General features: G+C 45.3%; 2 protein-coding genes across 3 annotated transcripts; one reads left to right on the forward strand and one right to left on the reverse strand.

The window, feature by feature from the left end:
• Nucleotides 1-430: 430 nt before the first annotated feature.
• phc1 (polyhomeotic homolog 1) lies at nt 431-10,545 on the forward strand (the record flags this gene model as incomplete). 2 transcript variants are annotated; one of them, XM_080857964.1, is made up of 15 exons in its annotated part: nt 431-581; nt 1,211-1,332; nt 1,678-1,788; nt 2,923-3,000; nt 3,306-3,449; nt 3,906-4,172; nt 4,614-4,695; nt 4,836-5,890; nt 6,293-6,434; nt 7,072-7,235; nt 7,556-7,643; nt 8,096-8,183; nt 9,123-9,294; nt 9,604-9,844; nt 10,394-10,545. In XM_080857964.1, exons 2-15 carry the CDS (start codon nt 1,216-1,218, stop codon nt 10,543-10,545), a joined length of 2,901 nt encoding a protein of 966 aa, XP_080714090.1. In that variant the 5' UTR covers nt 431-581; nt 1,211-1,215. The 2 variants fall into 2 exon arrangements, with proteins under 2 accessions (XP_080714090.1, XP_080714091.1); XM_080857965.1 differs by having other exon boundaries at nt 4,836-5,881.
• Nucleotides 10,546-13,562: 3,017 nt separating this feature from the next.
• Nucleotides 13,563-19,641, reverse strand: styk1b (serine/threonine/tyrosine kinase 1b; the record flags this gene model as incomplete). The annotated part of the gene is made up of 10 exons (XM_080857981.1): nt 19,634-19,641; nt 17,508-17,548; nt 16,434-16,619; nt 15,713-16,051; nt 15,172-15,353; nt 14,908-14,988; nt 14,504-14,712; nt 14,380-14,420; nt 13,930-14,026; nt 13,563-13,758 (listed from the first exon to the last, which is right to left on the reverse strand). The coding sequence occupies exons 2-10, from the start codon at nt 17,545-17,547 to the stop codon at nt 13,563-13,565; spliced, it is 1,371 nt and encodes a 456-aa protein (XP_080714107.1). The 5' UTR covers nt 17,548; nt 19,634-19,641.
• Nucleotides 19,642-20,667: the final 1,026 nt, after the last annotated feature.

The following is a 20,667-nucleotide window of genomic DNA, read 5'->3' on the forward strand; positions in this document are numbered from 1 at the left end:
AGGTATGGGACTTATGTCTACACTCTGGCAAACTGCCAAAATGCCATCCAGAAGGTGTATTGACATACAAGTATATTTATACTTCTTATTTAGTTGGATGGATTCTCACCCTTAGCCTACTTTAGAGTATTCTGACAATTTTACTTCTGGCGCTTCCTGCCCATTCTATGGATTTGTCTGTTGTGTAAGAGTTTGAACACTGGATTTATCAAATATGAGTAAACATATCAAACCAACCAAATGTTGTTTATTTGTGTGGACAAACTTAGATTTGGGAGTTGATGTAATGAATATTTGGCTAATCCAGTCACTTTTAGAAGGTGTTTATCCTGTGCCTTTTTGTGGACAACACAGGTCGTCCAACGTCATTTTTGGCGCCGGAAAGAGAATTGTAAACAGTTCAGGGGGCGTGGTTTCGCAGCCTTTTCCCTCAGCCCAAGCACCGTTGTTTGCAGATTTACTAGAAGTCTGCTCGGGGGAAAAAATTACAAATTTCACGAATTCAACATTGCTCTTACGAAACCGAGCACCACGACGAATCGATTTCAACCAAGTATCTGGAACGCGAGAACAGGATTGAGGTAATTGTTTAACTCGCCAGTGATCTTCTGTTCTGCACCCTGGCCAGCTAGCTAAAGCTAAATAAAGCTATCATACCTAGCTAGAGAGTTGTTTTGCTATGTGAGTAAAGGCCCGCTGACGTTTTTATAGATGCAATATAGGATAACATTTACAACATGGTTACTGCGGTTTGTTGATTCAAAATTTGTAAGTGTTTCATATCATATTGAACATCATGTTCTTGAGAAACTTTGCCATTTGTTTCTCCATACTGTTGCACCGTGCTTTTGCAAAACCCTCTATGTGTTGTCATCAATCGTCCAGACTTGACAGGTCTTACGTTCTCAGTTATGTCAAATTCAAAGTAAATGTTAATTTCCCTTAGGGAAATCACATAACTGAGTGTTTTAATTCATTTGTAAAATGACTGTTTAAATAGCAACCCTCTGAAACGCTAATGTCGGCACGTTATTGTTTTTGTTTTTTGCAATCCAAGAGCAACACTAAACATTTTTTGTGTTCAGTTGTACAATAGCGTTTAACGTATGTAACATTTTAGCTGGAAATGTCAATGTTGCCATGACGTTATGTTCGGTGTGTGGATATGTGTATTCTGAGGTTGGTTCCCGTTAATTTGTATTCACTATAGTAGCCATGGAGGCGGGAGAGGACCAAAACTCTGGCTCTGCCAACGGTAACACTCAGTCAGGGGGGAACTCCCGCGCCCCTCAGATCGCTCACATGTCTCTGTATGAGAGACAAGCTGTACAGGTGAGAGCATAGACTTGTGATGGACTGTTCTCATGTGTGCACACAAGATTAGCAATGGATGTTTGACTTTGTATACGGCCTTAGTAGACAAGTATCGTACATCAGAAGGATATGACCACAGATCCTTTTGTGCTTGTGTATACGTGCAGAGAAATATGTAAAAAAAAAAAAAAATACAGCAATAAACAGTCTTTGTAAAAGCTGTTCATAAGGTAATCAAACAAACCACGGACCATTACTCTGTTTATTGGAATGTTGACTGTGAAGTAGGGTGATGTAGTGTTATCTTCTTGCTGGTAGGCCCTGCAGGCTCTGGGTAATGTAGTGTTATCTTCTTGCTGGTAGGCCCTGCAGGCGCTGCAGAGACAACCCAATGCAGCTCAGTACTTCCAGCAGCTGATGCTGCAGCAGCAGATCAACACCGCTCAACTGCATAACCTCGCCGCTGTGCAACAGGTAAGACACACACACACACACACAGCAGATCAACACCGCTCAACTGCATAACCTCACTGCTGTGCAACAGGTTAGACAAACACACACACACACACACACACACACACACAGAAACACACAGCATGTGCCAAAGCACTCCTCTAAGTACACACAATATGAGAAAATAGATGTGTACACTGTGCATAACACATTCACCATAGAGTAAAAAGGGGGCCTTAGTAATCTGTTGCAAATGGTGAGTTCCAAATCCCTCTGTGTGGTATGCATAATTGTGGTTGTCTAAACATGGCTTTGCTTCTTTGTCGGAACATTTCTCCGAAAGATGATTGTGGAAACAAACCACATGAGAACAATAAACAGGCAGCCTTCCGTAGCTCAGAGCTGCAGCTACACAGTAGATCACCCAGCAGATGTTATGAGATGAAGCTGTACTCAAAGCCAAAGTCACCCATCCTGAAGACAATTATACTGGAATCCAATAATTGTTGTCCTGATCGCTGCCAGATGCAAGTTCACAGATAATTAAGTAACTATTTTAGACAAAAATTGTCACATTGTGTACTACTACTAATAATAATTTATAACTTTTCATACTGAGAATGCAGCTCAAAGTGCTTTGCATATTAGCAGACAACAAAAAAAACAATACAACATAATCATGGATAATCCACACAATAATAAACAAAGGTAATCCACTCAATCCAAGACGCATTAAAGCAGAAAGATTATATTAAAATAATAAAAGTAAAATAATAAAACCATACATAAATAAAAGTAAGTAATAGAATAAAACAATTGAAATTATCACAATTATACAACTAACATAACATGGCAGCATTCAAGTCTACAAACTGTTGTGTGTGATATGGCAGAGTAAGTCTCATCAGTCTTCATATCCAGCAGATGGTTTGAGGCTCCATTGTTCACAGTACTGCAGCTTCGGTGGGGAGTCACTGGCCTGAATGGGGCAGAGACAGCTTGCAACCCTAGATGGAGCTCTTTGACAGCGATTCGAACCTGTATGATTGATCCAGTCCCTGAACAAGTAAAGCTTTGGGGAAAAAATTCTTTGAAGTGTCCTTGTGTTCTGTAAACTTACTGGCGATCACTCTGCTCTCTTCCTGATCTTGGCAGGCCACTCTCGCGGCCAGTCGTCAGTCCAATTCCCCCGGTAACAGTGTTCCCCAGTCCACCAGCAGCACCCACTGCACTGTGAGTATGACCCTGTATGGTACCATATAATAATTTAGCCCATGCCTTTTACATCTGTTCCTGTGCTCCCTGGGTAACGTACCCATGACGACGTTGCAAGCATCTTGTTCCACCCATCTACCAGGAGAACCGTACCCAAACAGTCTCCACCGTCACATGTCATCCTATTCGTTTGACCGGGTTATTAGATATCATTACTGCTCTAGACTGTAAAAAGCTGTTAAATGTGATAAAATGACTCTCCATCTAGGCACAGGGATCCTTTGTGTCTGATTCTCACCCACCTTTTCGTTTCCCCCCGCCAGGTCAACCTCAGCACCTCTGGGGGTGGCACCATGACTAACCCGCGGGCCATTGGACCGGTCACCACAGTCACGTCTTCAGCCCTCAGCCAGCCCGTGCTACTGGGGGGGAACACTCCTGGACAGGGGCAGAACCTGTACCTGAGGGTGGGTCGTCTGTTCATTATGGGAATCGTGCTTGTTTTGAATTACCATGATCGGAAAGTGGAGTACTGTGTTTCTGTTGAGTTAATGGTCTGAATGGTGAGGTTAATACTCTCGTATGAGGTAGTGTGCAGTCAGGTTAAAGATACTAAAGGTTCCTTTTCCATGTTTTTTTTTCTGGAATTAATAGCTCAAAGTACCTTTTTAGATTAACTTATATATTGTGCAGGTTTGCGTTAAAAAAAATCCATTTTATTCATACAACCCATTCAATCCCACTCATTTTAAATTCACTTGTTTTCCTTATAGTACTCTGCTGGGTTTTGGTCATTCTCTAAGTTATCACTGGTTTCTCTTTCTCTTCCCTCTTCCACCTACCCCCCTTCTTATCTCTGTCTGTCTTATTCATACATGTCTCTCATCTCTTTTCCTGTCCTCTCTCTCCCTCTGTCCCCACAGGTCAACCGGCCCCTCAGGGCACCTCTGGCCTCTCAGCTCATCTTTATGCCTGGTGGCACAGCAACAGCTGCCGTGGCAACGGTTGCTCAGCAGCAACCACAGCAGCAGCAGCAACAACAACAGCAGCAGCAGCAGCAGCAACATCAACAGCAGCAGCAGCAGCAGCAACAGCAACAGCAACAGCAGCAGCAGCAGCAGCAGCAGCAATTACAACAACAACAACAGGAAATCCCTCCTACCTCCATGGGCCAATCAGACAATGACCAGGTAAAAGAGCGTTTGCCTCATTCTACGGCAAAGAAGAAGATGTACTTAATTATAGTAGTCTTTTGTTTTGAGAGATTTCACAGGTATGAAAACAGGTGTGAAAAACTAGAAAAACACAAAATAAAGGTTGGATGGAATGAAAGGATCAAACAAGTGTGAGAGAGGGAAAAGTACCATGTAAGACTACAGCTAAGTACTAATTTCTCTTTGGAGAAGGATGTTAGAGTAAAAGACCTTTTTATTGCAGTAAGGCTTTCCCAATACAAAGGGAAAAGAGAGAAGCACTTTTCTTAGTTTATCAATGATGTCCATTAATGACCTCTAAACTTTGTGTTTCCTGCAAATGCTTTGGGTGAACCAAAACTAATTGAAAGAGGTTTTGAAAAAAAAAAAAAAAAAAACGTCTTGTACCTATAATTACCCCTTTCTTCTCCCTGTCAGGTTCAGAACTTGGCCATGCGCTGTGTGTCCACTCCTCGCTTGGCAACAGTGAAGACTGAGTTTCCAGAGCGGAAGGATGCAGGTGTGCTCATTTCACCTCTCCATTTTACATTTCTCCTCTCTTTAGCTAGTAACAGTGACTCTTCTCCTCTTTATTTTTTAGTTGGTTCCGTTTGTTTTTTCTTTTTCTTTCTCTGAAATTTTTCTCCTCTCTCTCCTCAGCCACATACTCCATCCCCCAGCAGCAGCAGCAGTTCTCCCAGGCGGTGCACCAGGGCCCAGGTCCCCAGCAGCTCCAGACCAACCCCCAGCAGCTCTCCAACCCCAAACTGGCCTCGTACGCCCACCCCAACGCTCCCAGCATGCCTGGCGGCATGGGTGTCAAGGGCGTCAGCCAGCCCAACATGGCTGCCAACCCTGGCGCCGGCTCTGGGTCCGCCGCCTTGCCCCCCTCCTCCTCCCCCTCCCCCTCCATGCCCCTTTCCCAGCTTCTGCTCTCTTCGTCGGGGCTGTGCCAGGCGCGCGCGGTGACCACGGTCACGCCATCTGCCACTGTCACCCACATCCTGGTGCCCACCTCCAGCGTGCCCACGGCCTCGCAGGGCTACACGGTGGGCACGATGGCATCCAAGGCCAACCTCGGCGCCCAGACTCTGGTGGTGCAGCCCATGCAACAGCAGCAGCAGGGCCTTAACACCGCTGCGCTCGATAAACTGTCACACAGCGCCACGCCTGTGCCCATCCAGCCCAAGACCCTCCAGGTCCACCGGCTGCCCGTGCAGATGCCCCCACGCCACCCCCCTCCCATCCTCCCGGCTCCCCCCAGCAACGGGCAGGCGGTGGGGGGGCACCACCCGCCCCACGTCCCTGTGCAGCTGGTCGGAGCCAGGCAGGGAACTCTGGGAAACTCCCAAGCCGTGGCACTGGCGCATGCCCGAAGCTGCTTCGCCCAGGACGGCAGCGGAGTCCTGGGCAACAATAACGGCGCACCCGCCGGCAATGGCGGCAACATGGTCACCATGGTGACGTCCATGGAGACGGGGGCGGGAGGAATGTGCCTTAAGACTACCCAAAGTGCCATGCCGGTCAGCCAGCTGCCAGGCAATCAGCAAGCAGTGTTGAACCCCAACCACTCCTCCTTCTCCTCCTCGTCCTCCACTCCACCCGTCTCCATCCCCCACTCCATGGACGGACATAACCATAACCTGGTGTCTGCTGTGGCGCCCTCCAGTGGGGACTCTGTGTTCATGCAGTCTGGACCAACACCGGTGAGGATGGTTAGTCAAACTATGCATGCATAGCCTGATGGATTTTTTAAGTAGCCTGATTGATGTTACTATTTTTGGGCGACAGAGGTTCAGGAGGTAGAGGAGTCGTTCAGCATTCATAAGGTTGCTAGTTTGATCCTGACTCCTCCTCACCAAGTGTCAAAGTGTCCTTGAGCAAGACACTGAACCCCAAACTGCTCCCGATGTGCGGGTTGGCACCTTAGATAGTAGCCCCCGCCATCGGTGTGTGATTGGGTAGATGTCTGATGCATTAAGCTGTTTATACTCTATGAGTAGTAAAGCGCTTTATAAATGCAGCCTGGTGTAGGTCGTTTTTTTTATTTGTATTTATTTATTTATTTTTGTGTGCTTGTGTGTTTGCTTTGAAACATGCTGTTTGTATGTTTTCAGACTAAGCCTGTGACCAGCTCCTTGAAGAGGAAGTCTGATTCTGACGCCCCCAACAACCTGTCAGGAGAGCCCCTCCCTCACTGCTGTCCGTCAGTGCGAGACTCCGCCCCTTCTCTCTCACCAGTACCCTCCCTTGACACAGGTGAGCCCCAGGTCACAGTCTCTCCCTACACCCCCCTACCCAGCCCCCTATCCAGCTCCCTACCCAGCCCCCTATCCAGCCCCCTATCCAGCTCCCTACCCAGCCCCCTATCCAGCTCCCTACCCAGCCCCCTATCCAGCTTGTACTTTTATTCATTTACAGCCATTGAAATGACCCAAATAACATATTTTACTTCATTTGAAGAGGAAATGTGATCTGTATTTACCTGTATGTGTCTCTCTTGTGTCTCTCCCATCGCCTTTTCTCTTCCCCTATGTTTCAAACCCCCCTTTCCTTTCTCCCTCTCTTCCTCTCTCGCTTCTCCTCCCTTTCTCCCTCTCTCAACCCATCTCTCTCCCTTTCCTTCCCCTCATTTCTGTCTGTCTTCCATTCTTTGTCATTCTTTTCCCATGTCTCCTCCCTCAACCTCTCTTTCTCTCTCTCTCTGTCTCTCTCTCGCTCTCCCTCTCTCTCTCTTTCTCTCTCTCTCTGTCTCTCTCTTTCTCTCTTTCTCTCTCTCTGTCTCTCTCTCTCTCTCTCTCTCTTCTCTCTCTCTCGCTCTCTTCTCTCTCTCTCGCTCTCTTCTCTCTCTCTCTCTCTCTCTCGCTCTCTCTCGCTCTCTCTCTCTCTCTCTCAGCCCCAGAGACAGCCTTTTCCTCTCCTCCCACTCTCCTGCCGCTGCCACGGGGCGGCGGTTGCCTGGGCGACCGGGCCCCCCTCCCCCAGGCTGTGGTGAAGCCTCAGGTGCTCACTCACCTGATTGAAGGGTTCGTCATCCAGGAGGGCGCCGAGCCCTTCCCTGTAAGTCCCCTCTCCGACCAGTACACCTGCTTCCTGCTGGATCTGTATCAGAGCTTGGTGTTGATCATACAACACTGATTTGCAGTAGTTATTTGGTTGTGAGATTAAGTGCGTGTCTGGGTGGGTGAATGATGTCTATTTGCTGGGGAATTTATATATTTTCCCATTGCAGTCTGCAAAGTAAATAAGTTTTGGACTCTAATGGGAGTTCATTTCAGACTGAGACACTGATACCTTCGTAAGTTTCATAAACCTATGTTGTCTTCAGTACGAAAGCCAGCCTCTACAATCAAATGATGTGTTTATGATTTGACTGACAGGTGACTGGAATAGTAAAGGAGCGAGCAGAGGGTTCCATGCCCATGGCTGTCCCGCCCAACATCCAATCAGAAACTGGAGGCTCTGCAGGTGAATTCATGTGTAGCTATGGGTGTGAAAATGAGAAACACTCTATATGAACTCGGCACAACAACATGGGAGTGATTCCTCCCTTGGCAAAAAATCTAGCACTTCAGAAAGTGTCTCCCTTATTCAACCTTATTTCGCCATGTATACAGATACTATGAATCTTATTTGGTATTCCCCATGCAGGCTATAGCATCACAACATTCAACAACAAGACTAAACAGAACAACAATACAAGGACGGATAGTACCAGTATGAGCAAAATAATAAATAAAAATGAAGGTAGAGGGGCTAAAGGGAACATTCTACTGTATGTGCAAGTTAGCATTGTCTATGCTGGTGAGACAGGTAATGCTTTTGCAAACACAAATAACGGTGTGACTTTGTTTCTCTCTGTCTCTGTCTCTCTCTCGCTCTCTCTCTCTCTGTTGGTGCTTCTCCACTCTCTTTGTCAGTGTTGAAGTGTGAGTACTGTGAGAACTACGCTCCAGCCAGCCAGTTCGGAGGGACCAAGCGCTTCTGCTCAAAGACCTGTGCAAAGAGGTATACAAGAATGTTTACAGTTTACAGCTCCCACGATCTGCTTAAAGAACGTTCACAGTTTACAGTTCCCACAATCTGCTTCAAGAACGTTTACAGTTTACAGTTCCCACAATCTGCTTCAAGAACGTTTACAGTTTACAGTTCACACAATCCGCTTCAAGAACGTTTACAGTTTACAGTTCACACAATCTGCTTCAAGAATGTTTACAGTTTACAGTTCCCACAATCTGCTTCAAGAATGTTTACAGTTTACAGTTCCCACAATCCGCTTCAAGAACGTTTACAGTTTACAGTTCCCACAATCTGCTTCAAGAACGTTTACAGTTTACAGTTCACACAATCCGCTTTAAGAACGTTTACAGTTTACAGTTCACACAATCCGCTTTAAGAACGTTTACAGTTTACAGTTCACACAATCTGCTTCAAGAATGTTTACAGTTTACAGTTCCCACAATCCGCTTCAAGAACGTTTACAGTTTACAGTTCCCACAATCTGCTTCAAGAACGTTTACAGTTTACAGTTCACACAATCCGCTTTAAGAACGTTTACAGTTTACAGTTCACACAATCCGCTTTAAGAACGTTTACAGTTTACAGTTCACACAATCCGCTTTAAGAACGTTTACAGTTTACAGTTCACACAATCCGCTTTAAGAACGTTTACAGTTTACAGTTCCCACGATCCCCCTTAAAGCAGTGCTGCTGTTAACATCACAGAGTGACTTCATATTACAGAATTAAACCAGTACTCTCCTTTTCAGTACTCTGCTACTATGCTTTTAAATTCTGACAACTCTCCTCTTCTGGTGGAACCTCAGCACATGCTGTCACATTACATAACTCCATATACATCATAGATCATTATAGAGTTGATTATCTGACAAGACTATTACATCAGAAAAATGTGTTTCCTGTTGTGGCATCACGTTCCCGCAACAGGTATAATGTCAGCTGCAGTCATCACTTCCGCAGCAGCAGGGGGAGAGCGGGAGGTGGGGGTCCCCCCCCGGCCCCCCCAGAGAGGGACGCTGTGGCCAGGCGCAGGGGTCCTCGCAGGAGCAGCTCTGAGATAGCCTGCGCTAAAATAGCAGGAAGGCATTTACCTATGAAGGTGAGTTCACTCAATGCTGAGCATATGGGGATAGTGTTGAGTTGATTTATTTGTCTTTAGTGAAACTTACAGATGAATGAATTGCAGGCAGACAAATCTTATGATCAGGTTTTCATGTACATACTGTGTCTGTCTCTCTGTCTCCTCAAGCTCATGTGTAATCATGTTTTCTGTTTCTTATATCTCTCTCTTACTCCCTCTCTCACGCTCTTTCTCCCACCCACCCTCTCTCTCTGTCGCTATCTCTCTTTCTCTCCCCTCTCTTTCTCCCTCCCTCTCTCTCTCTCTCTCTCTCGCTCTCTCTTTCAGTGTCGCTCTGAGTCTAGCCGTTCAGAAGACATATCCAGCTGTGATGGTGAGGAAGAGGAGGAAGACTCCCTGTCTCTCTCGCCAAGCTCCTCCTTCTCCTGCCCTCCTCCCGCCCACTGCGGGCCCCAGTTGGACGGCTCAGCCCCTGGCGGCCTGCCATTGGACGGATCTCATTTCCTGTCGGGCAGCCCTGCCCACTGGAGTGTGGATGACGTGTGCCGATTCATTTCATCTCTGCAAGGTTGGTACGATGGGGATGATCCCTTGCCCCTCTAAACACTCTGTGACGGGCAAAAAGCAATTTTATTAAATAGCTATTAATTGTTCATAATCACGTGTAACAACAAAAGGTCATGGGTTTGGTTCATAGGGAGAACACATACCAATCAACTCACGTGTGTGTGTGTGTGTGTGTGTGTGTGTGTGTGTGTGTGTGTGTGTGTGTGTGTGTGTGTGTGTGTGTGTGTGTGTGTGTGTGTGTGTGTGTGTGTGTGTGTGTGCATATATATATATATATATATATATATATATATATATAAAATTACACACACACACGTGAGCTATAGGTTGAATTTATATATATACATACAGATGTGAGTGTGAGCTTATATAAAAAGCCATGGGTTTGGTTCACAGGGAGAACACATAACAATCAAATCTATAACTCACATGTACTTTAAGCTGATTTGGTTGAAAGAGACCGCGGAGTGACTTAATGGGCCTGTAGTCAATAGAGATGTTTATCTGTGTAGTTCTGACTCATTTGACTGATGCGTGTGCTTCCTGCTAGGCTGCGAGGACCTGGCGCCACAGTTCCTGTCGCAGGAGATTGACGGACAGGCGCTGCTACTCCTGAAGGAGGAACACCTCATGTCCACCATGAACATCAAACTGGGACCAGCGCTCAAGATCTGTGCCTCTATCAATAACCTGAGAGACTGAGGAGGGGGGAGAGGGGGTGTGGTTGTTGTGGTGGTAATGGGAGGGTGGGGGTGAGAGGGTACAGGTTTGACAACCTGAGACACTGCAGAGGGGAAGTGATTGGGGGAGGGGAGGGGAGGGGGGCTGGTTGGGGGTGCTGCTTCGACCACCTAAAAGACTGAAGAGATGAGTTGGGGAGGGTACGGAGGGCAAGGAGAGGGGTGGGTTGGGGGTTTTAGTGACTGAAGAGGTGAAATGTGTGTGTTTGGGGGGTGGGACGGACGGACGCATCACAGCTGGGCCTTCATCAACAACCTGAGACTAAAGAAGAGGAGGCAGGGAAGAGGGGGGGGGGGGGGGGGGGGGGGGGGGGGGGGGGGGTGGACAAAGTGAATGTTAATCTGTAGTTTAGAAGGGACACAAATATAAGGAAAAGTCTGAGAAGACGGAAGAATTATTTGGTCGAAATCAGAACAAAAGGGATGGTGTGTGGATTGGTGCAAACTGGGGGAGGGGAGGGGGATGTGGGGGGGTAAAAGAATGTTATATGGCCTTAGTGTGATACTCAAGCATGATTGAGTGGAGAGAAAGGTGTGAGGAGGTATAAAATGAGCTTTGAATTACCTGGACATTGAATGTGCAACATGTGCAACCTTTATTTTGTTTTACATTTCTGTGAGTGATCATGTTATCATGATGTGAAGTCCGTTACAGCCGAATCAGGAGAGCTGGAAACCGTTATAAAGTGTGCGTGTGAAAGTGTGTGTGTGTGTGTGTGTGTGTGTGTGTGTGTGTGTGTGTGTGTGTGTGTGTGTGTGTGTGTGTGATGATAGGTGTGTGGAAATGTGAGGGGGAGTGTGTCATTCGAGACATAATAGTCAATACGTGTGAGTGTGCAGATATGATTACATTAGGTAGTCGCCATTACTCGGGTAGTTGAACAATTTAGACGTTAGCTCTGAGAATATGCATACGATGCCTTCTTCACTTCTATGTAGTGTTACAGGTTTTTTTTGTTTACTGTAGAGACGGGCAGTGAAGACACGACCTGCAGTGACAGTTGCTCTTTCATTCCATCGAAATGTTTTCAAAGACAAGGTTAGGGTGTTAAAGAAACGGTCAACCTCTGTCAGTGTAGAAAAAAGAAAAAAAAACAATCATAGGAAACAAAAACTAAAACCCTTAGGTATTATTTTTTCTACAGTAGCTATTAGGGGTACTTTTTTTCATTTATACTCAAACAAAAAAAAAAGATATTAAAAAAATATTTTTTGGAGGGCAGTTTACATGAAAGCTGTGCATTGAGTGGCAGTGATGGAAGCGTTACCCGACAGAGCTGCAGGACCTGCAGTGTGCATGTGCGAGTGTGGAAGCCAGTTTGAGATCATGGGGTGGATTGCGAGTGAGTCTGTTTCTCCATACACAGAAATATTAAATAAACAGAATCTGTTTTTCTTGAACCAATCTCTCCTGCATCTAAATATGACCACAACATGCGTTGTATGTTTTCAGCTTGAATTCTATCAATCGGTTGTTGGAAACAAGATCCCCATGTGATCCATTCTAACAGTTGCACAGATAAACTCATCTTTACTTGTGTGACGTAATATGTGTATGTACAGTGCAAAAATATCATCATCCTTCAAATCTGTAATAGACGTACTGAAAGCACATATTTCTGCAGCTAGTAGCTTATTGTATAGCCACTTATTAAAATAGGAAGTCGATGGTGTAATCAGGTTCAAATGGTTCAGGTACTGTCGAAAGCAGAGGCTCAGCTGTCGGTCACAGACTCTCATTGAATTTACTGCTTACACACCAAAATGAATGTAATTCATAGCTTTGCCAGTTTATTTTTAAATGCATCTTCATCAGACATCTTACACTTATTCATTGTTCTGAGCTTTTTAGTCGAACTTCATCGTTTTAGTTTTTAAGTTTAACACAGATGCAACTCCGCACCTCGTCTTAGTCATGGATATATAATTTAGTCTGACAAATTTTTGTTTTGGAATCGATTACAAAATGGAAAAAGTGGAAAAGTAGTGTAAAGGATTTATTGAAGAAAAAAAAAACCACAAGTTCATCACATTGTGTGTTGGGTGTCACAGCGATACACAGTGGGGACAAAAGAGATCCACACATATTTTAGACACTTCATGTTAATGCCTCAAATCCTTCATCAGGCCAACCACACCTAGCTCTGCGTCAAAGCCCTGGCGCCCTTTGTAAACGGCAATCTACCAAAAGAGAACGAATGTGATGGTCACAGTGCATTTGACGTTTTGTAATAGGAGCTGGTCCCCTTTTTAAATCTCATTTACAAAGAAGATGAAACATCTCTCAACTTATAAATTACATCGATTTTTGTCTGTACATATTATAAATCTCTTAAAACTACTTCTTAAACAAGATATATAAACCTTATATATACAGTATCACAGCTATTGTAGTGCTTTTCCATGTTCAAGTCTACTGAAATTAAGTGTTTTCAACGTTTCCGTAAGTTTTGATCTCAGACAATGCCTCCAGGTCCCCAGTACAACTCCAGTCTGTGTAATGGCCCCTCGAGCTGAAGGGCTGAGCTACCCTACCCTCTTTCAGCCTCAGTTGAACACTCTGGGGAACATACTCCTTTGTGTAAACTATGTCTACCCACTGAGGGAAAATTCATTGGCATGGTTCATTTAAATAAGGTAGTTCTCAGCACACTGTTGATAGCGTATACAGTATAGACAGTATACTGACAGTATAGATGACAGGCAAAGAAAGTCAGAAGGAAAGAATTGTAGTTTAGGATTACTCCAGGAGATGGATTGATTGATCTGTGATTTAGCTCAGGAAAGCTTATGCAATTATAGTGGCCCACAACAACACAACTGATTAAGTAGCAAGTAACAACTAGAGTTCCTTCATTATGAAAGGAAATGTGATTCCCTTTCCTGAATGTGAGAATAAATATATGTATATACATATATAAGCAGAAAGAAATGGAGACGCTCCGAGATCAGCAGTACAAGGAGCCTTCAGGTATCTCCTCAGAAGACTGTGTAGCTATTAGAGTCTCCATATCCAGCCTCTTGGAGGTAACGCTCGATGTTGATTGGTTCAGGCACTCGGAGGACTGTCTTGTCGTTGGCACTCTTCTCTCCCGATTGGAGCTTGCGGCTCACTTCGGCCAAGGTGACGCGATCCTGCTCCTTCCACTGGCAGCAGGCTTTGATGACGGAGTAACTGCATGGCATGGGGTGGAGACGGACATGCAAAAGAGTGTGAAGACTGGTATCTCTGCAGTTGCAGACACTCAAAACAATCACCGGGATACTACAAAGGAAACTGCTGGGAATTCTTATGGGTGTGTGGGTGTGCGTGCGCATGTGCGCTGGTTCTTGCTGGTGTACTTACAGTGCATTGGAGCAGTTGGACGGCTTCTTAATGCTTTTTCCTCGCTGGTGATACTGCAGTAGTTCAGTCACAGGCACCTCGGCGAAGGGAGCTTCCCCTGATTGGATAGGAGGGAGGTGACAAATCAGACGCAGGCAATAGCACAAAGGTTACCTTATATAATAGCTCAAAGTCCAAACAAAACCTGAGGTCTAACTATCATTTGCAAAACAAACACATAAAGATGTGTCAGGGGGTAGTGAGCTATGGCCCATCTACCCAGAGATGATGCTGATAGCTTTCAGAGCTGACACAAGTCTAGCCGAAACTAATTTTGGACGTACAAACATAAAGAGTCTCGGGGGGGGGGGGGGGGGTGGTTCCACCCAACTGTGCAGTGAGCATGAAGTGAACAAATTCAGAGCGAATGAAAGACGTGCATACAACAGTTTTGAAGCGTGTGACACTCACCTAGTGACGCCATCTCGTAGAGCATGAGCCCGAAAGACCAACTGTGAAGACAAAGGAACAAATGTCACACATTAAAAATGTCACTGAGACACTCAGTTTAAAAACCACTTTCCAGATTACTTACACGTCACTTTTTTGACTGATGGGCCTTCTGGCCAATAGCTCTGGCGCATGCCACTTCTTCTTGCCGGCGTCTTCATGCACATTGCCTGTTCCTGCCCCTCTGGCGTACACAGCACCGAGCCCCCACAGTTTGGCTGTGAATTGCTGACTGACCAGTACACTGCGAGCTTTGATGTTGCCATGTATAAGATCTTTGCTGTGGAGATACTCCTAGAAGAATTGAGAAGAGACAGAATTGACATAACACAGAACAGCAGAACTTCTCTACTAAAGACTTTCAGTAATGACAAGACGATGACTGTTCCACCCTTAGAATTCTCAAATAAAATAAGTTCTTTCATCTCCACAACCGTGGCCAGGAGGTGCTGCTAAGGTAGAGGCACCATCTTTGACTAGAACACTTACCAGGGCAGAAGCTACTTGGGTAGCCATGGTAAAGATGCGCTTCTCTGTCATCTCACAAATAGCATCCAGGCCCACATTATCCTGTAAACATTTCATAAAAATTAAACAATGTATATGACAGAAGTCGGTTGATCAAGACCACGTCTGAAAGCAACAATTTCTGAATCAGTTTGGAGCGCCTATTACGCGAACACATTTAATTAAACATGGTGCCAGGTAATATTGCATCATGGGAGTTGTAGTCCAGCCTTTAGTCTCCCTCACCTGCCTGCACCTCCAGAGGAAGCCTAACATATCCTTGTTCTCCATCTCCTCAATGACGGTAATAAGTGGTGCGCGCAGAGACACCACACCCAGCAGCTCCGGCAGGAAGGGGTGGGGCCCCAGCTGAGACAGGAAGGAGGCGAAGCCGAGGAATGACTGACACTCATTGGCACTGGCCGAGTCTGTAGCGGGGAGTGGAAGGGGGAAGGGAGACAATGAATAAAAGATGGATGGAAATAGTTATGCACTTGTAAGTAGCTTTGCAGAATGTCGAAAGAGATATTTTAACTGGAATATAGCAGCAGAAGAGTGCTGAAAAAACTGACACAGAATGACATCATGAGACATCAGGCCTGTAGGTCAATGGCAGTAATGCTTTTTGAGTATTATTATTAATGTGTCTCTATGCCATCTCCGCAATCACACAGTGATATAGCTGAAGGATAGCTTTCTCACAATCTACAGATGGTCTCCTGTGTCAAAAACCAAGCCACAGCACAGCTTGAATTAAACCTTGTGGTAACAGTTGTTCCCCGTTCACCTTTTAGCACTCTGAGCACTGCATTTCTGTTGTCCATCCGGGCCCGGTACAACGAAACCGAGCCGTCGGACTTGAGCGAATAGGAGGAGGGCAGCGGAGTGACCAGCTTGAACTTCTCGGGCAGGCGCTGGCGTGGTTCCTTGGCCGCGGTGGAGACGGAGCTGGCCGAGTGGACCATGCCGTAAGGAGTAGGAGTCTTGAAGGAGCCGTTGTCGGCGCCGAAGGAGCCGCGGCCGCTGGAGTAGATGCTGGAGACGCCGCTGGAGGACGGAGGGTTGAAGGTGGAGTAGGACGGCAGGTCCAGAGCAATGCTCTCGTGCTCCATCGCGTTGAAAGGAGCTGGGTGGAGGAGAGAGAGAGGGAGAGAGTACATCCTGGTTGGTTGGTGGATGCAGTTGTAAAAGTTGTAAGCGACAGTAGATATACAACGAACAAAGCAGAAAGAAGATCAAGGAAAGGATAGCGTGAGGTAGGGAACAGTCATGAGGAAGAACAATGACTGGTGAAAATCCAGTAATAGGATGGAGTGGATAGAGACTAAAGATACTATGGAAAGCTCAGAAAGTGAGAGGGGTCCATGGCTATATTGCTTTAACAATAAAGACTTTATAACCAGCATGTCCATTTAGTGCAATTGCAAATAGTGCACCCAGTGAAATACTGTTTCATATCAACATCCATATGAGAACATTATACCAACACCTTTCACATTTGTACTCACCGTCAATGCCCTGCAGGTTTCTCCTGGATCGCTGGGTGATTTGGCCGTTGATGACAGTCTTGGCCCGCATACGATCCACTTTCTCTGGGCAGTAGCGCAGTAGAAGTAGGAGAATCAGCGTGCCCAGAAACGATGCCAACAGCAGCACTGGCACCACAATCACCTCTTGCTCGTACACGCGGACATCTGCACCAAAGACCAACACAGCAGTGAGTAACTTTCGAAGACGACGTATACACACAATATAATGTAACTGTGTCTAAACGAACAAGTTCAGAAGACGACGTATACACAATAAAATGTTACTGTGTCAAAACAAACAAGTTCAGGCACAGTCATGGTGTAGAATTTTGTTCAACAGAGAATTGTATTTCTTGTTCAAAATTGGCGAAACATTCTCATCATGAGAATACCAAACATGTCTTGAGACAGTGAACCCTGGGCTTACATATCTGACTGCACATTAATGGAAACAGTGAACAGTATTTTTCCCTGTTCAAACTTGTGGATAGTAAGTTGTGTTATTAACACGTTCAACCCTTGCAATGAAACACAGCATGCTTGTAAACATTTGGTTATCTATGGGCAGTCTGAAATGGTGATTGACTTCCTGCTCGCCCAGCATGACACTGCAGGAACCTGTGGTCATAACATCAGCTTCACTGAATCCACACTGGACAGGAGTGTCTACACTATGTTTCCTTATTCCCGTAAAACTGGTGATTCCTAACTGTTGCTTTGTGTGTATGTCATCATGGCCTCAAGGCAAAATAGTTGCAACTACAGTATTTTTGTTATTCTATTGGTGTTGGCTTTCGTGTTATGAGAACTTAGATACTGACATACTGTCACTGTGTGTCTGCGCCAACTGCGAAGACACAAGCACTACTGATATTGTGCTACTGTGCTCCTGTCAACTGAATAAGACATAAATATGGACAACATACACTTAGAGGGAGAGGCTGGTTGTAAGCAGACTTTTGCTGACTGTTACCCTTTATATGGCACAGTGATGAAAAAAAAAAAAAACTAAAAGGTCAACTTATGGTTTAATGTGTATGTATGTATACTCACAGCAGAGGGTATCCCCTGTCTGGCAGAGGGAGTCGGACATCCTGGAGAGGAGAAAGCACCAGAGACACACAGTTAGAAGACATGTTGATGTGGCAGTTGATCAGGTTTGGGCAGAGAGCTGATGTCAAAGGAGACTGCACCAGCAAGTTATTACCTTCCTTGTCGAGGAGGAAGTTTTACAAAGTCAAGAAGACGTTTACAAAGTCAAGAAGACGTGGCATCTCCCCACCCTCCACACAGACACACACACATGCATTCTTGTTCAAATAAAGTGGCACACACACATACACACACACACACACACACACACACACACACACACACACACACACACACACGCGCACACACACACACACACACACACACACACACACACACACACACACACACTCGCACACACACACACACACACACACACACACACACACACACGCACACACACACACACACACACACACACACGCACACACACACACACACACACACACAGGTAATTAGAGACATGAAAGAGAACTGGCAGAGATCACGTAGCGATGTTTTGATGTGATGGACCCCTGCCTCTCCAGACATGGATTAAAACTAACCCTAGACTAATGACCTTGGGAGTGTTCTCTCTAAATGATAGGCCTATCTGTATTAGCTATCTGTATTAGTTTGACAAACTAGGCTTCATGTAAACAGCCCCTCAGAAGGGTAGTGGGGTGTGGTGGGGGATATTAGGCCATGTCTGCTAAACCTGTTGCATTTCAGTGTGTGCGTATGATCTAACGCTGAACTAGTTTCTCTCAAAAGGTGGACTGTATTGGAAACTAATGATTTCCAGTCATCAAATCATTAACAAAATGGATAATTAATTGGTTTACATTCACACAAAACTGAACACAACCCTGGAATGATCAGTTTGGCATTAGTCATCTCTTTTTCATTTTTATCTCATCTGTGGTCTCTGGGCTGAGCCTATGGGGGATGCTACCTGGTGAATTGGCTGAGGATTTGAATCTAATTGCAAACCCGTGTGCAAGAAGCGTGACACAGCTTTTTCTGGTGATATAATTTGAGTAGAGGTGGGTGTATGGCGCCAGTCTTTGAGCTGAAACAAAGGTGTAGCAACAACTCTTTGTGACTTCAGATATCTGTCATTGTTCATATTTTCACACAACACTGCCTATTTCACAATTGTTAAAGGCTGTGGTAATAGAAAATACTTCCATCTTTCAATAGTAGACAAAATTATGTACTCAGTTACCAGAATCATTATCTTTATATGGTTGCCTTCATTGGATTTGCGGTGGGAAAACATGAAGGCTCTGTTAGACTGCTGCTAACCTAACCAGTAGGTGATGTGACCCTGGGTTTTTTAAAGCTTGGGGAAGTGTGTTAACTGGCCAGACATGAGACCTACTTTGGCCATCTCTCCTTACATCTGCAGTGTCCTTTCCAGGAATCGTTAATGAAGGCGCAGGACTCCAGCTCACATAACCAACAACGAAATCATCTACTACAGCGACGGTGTTGGTTTTCCTGTGACTGTTGTCTTTTAAAAATCACTAAAAATCAGCTCGTAATTAAGCTCTCACACATGTACATTTGCTCTAATGGGGGGGGGGGGGGGGGGGGCATTAACCAAATCTGTCTACATTTCCATTTCTCTTAAGACTAACCTCAGATTAAAATAAACCCTGTGGTAGTTAAGACATCAATGTGACACCTTTTAAATAAATACCTTTCTTTCCCCTACACGTTCTCTTTGTGTGTGTGTGTGTGTGTGTGTGTGTGTTAAGAGTACATACATTAGTAGTTATATAAATAGACCATGCTCTCAAGGTGTCTTATCTCACACGCAGAACCCTTTTTGTCAGTTCTGCTCTGTCAGTGTCTCTGTGTGTCTCCCTGTGTGTGTGTGTGTGTGTGTGTATGTGTGTGTGTGTGTGCCCTTAACCAGTCTGACTACATTTTTCACCATCTTATACTCACACATCTACATAAAGATAAAGACAGACATACACACAGACATGCGCAAGTACTGTAAAAAGCACTGCACTTCCACCACAAACACCGTGAACACAAACCCCCATCCCCCTGAACATGAGGTAGAAGACGGGTATGAAGTAGGACTGCCACCTTACCTGTCTCTCAGTCGGAAGAAGGCTGAATAGCCTCTCTAATCTTCTAGTCCTTGTGAATAATCCCAGTGCTTTGAGCTGGAGGTGTAGCTGCAGTCCTTCTCTGGAGGTTCTACCCAGGAGGAGCCATAGCCAGCGCGGGCTAAGATACACATGCGACAGGTTGGGGTTATCACTGAAAGCCTTCCGCTGCTCTGGTTGAGTCCTGTGGTCACAGAGTGAAGTTATCTCGTTCTCTCTCAGCGTCGTTGTTTGTGTACTTATGGAGTTGTTTTTTTCTCCAGAGCCCAGCGGCTCCGTGTTTGTCCAAGTCACACCCTCAGCAGTAACCTGGCCCCACCCTCCTCACCTATTCTCCATCCTTCTTTAGGCTGCCTTTGTTTGCTGTTAACTCGCCCTGTGGTTTTAATTAATTGTTTGGAGTGAATCGAACCACAAATGGCTTGGGTGAATGAAGCCAATCCATGAACTACAGGATCCCCTTCTTTCTATCTTGATCTCTTAATTCTCCTGATCTACCGGGGCTGATAGTTGCTGCCAGGTAAAGACAGGTGGGACCTCCCTCTCTTCTCTTTGTCTGAGGGAAACTGGTCTTTCCACTTTACTCCTCTCTCTCTCACCTATTTCCTTTGTCATACATATCTGGCATTCTCCTTTCATTCTTGCCCACATCACAGAGCGGTAATTCTTGTTTTCTCACTTAAATGTATTGGAGACAACAGCCCTAATAAACCCATGGAAGTCCCAAGCCTCTAATCCTCTTGACTGCTTTAGTTGAGTTCATTTGTGATGACACATAAAAATGTAGACTGCTCTGACTTGTTAAGGATTCAGTGTTTTGTCATATAAGACCTGGCCTCTGACACTTCTCCATTACACTTTGATGAAATGTGAATAACAGACGTATGGTCCTCTGACAGAGTCCAAGTAATATGGGATAAATATATTGATTTGATTCAGAGTACAGGTTTCGTTCCTTTTCAGCAAGGATGATGGATTATTGTTGTTTTGTCTGTATGAAACATTATCCGAATTAG

The sequence above is a fragment of the Sprattus sprattus genome (assembly GCF_963457725.1).
Source record: "Sprattus sprattus genome assembly, chromosome: 19".
NCBI lineage: Eukaryota > Metazoa > Chordata > Actinopteri > Clupeiformes > Clupeidae > Sprattus > Sprattus sprattus.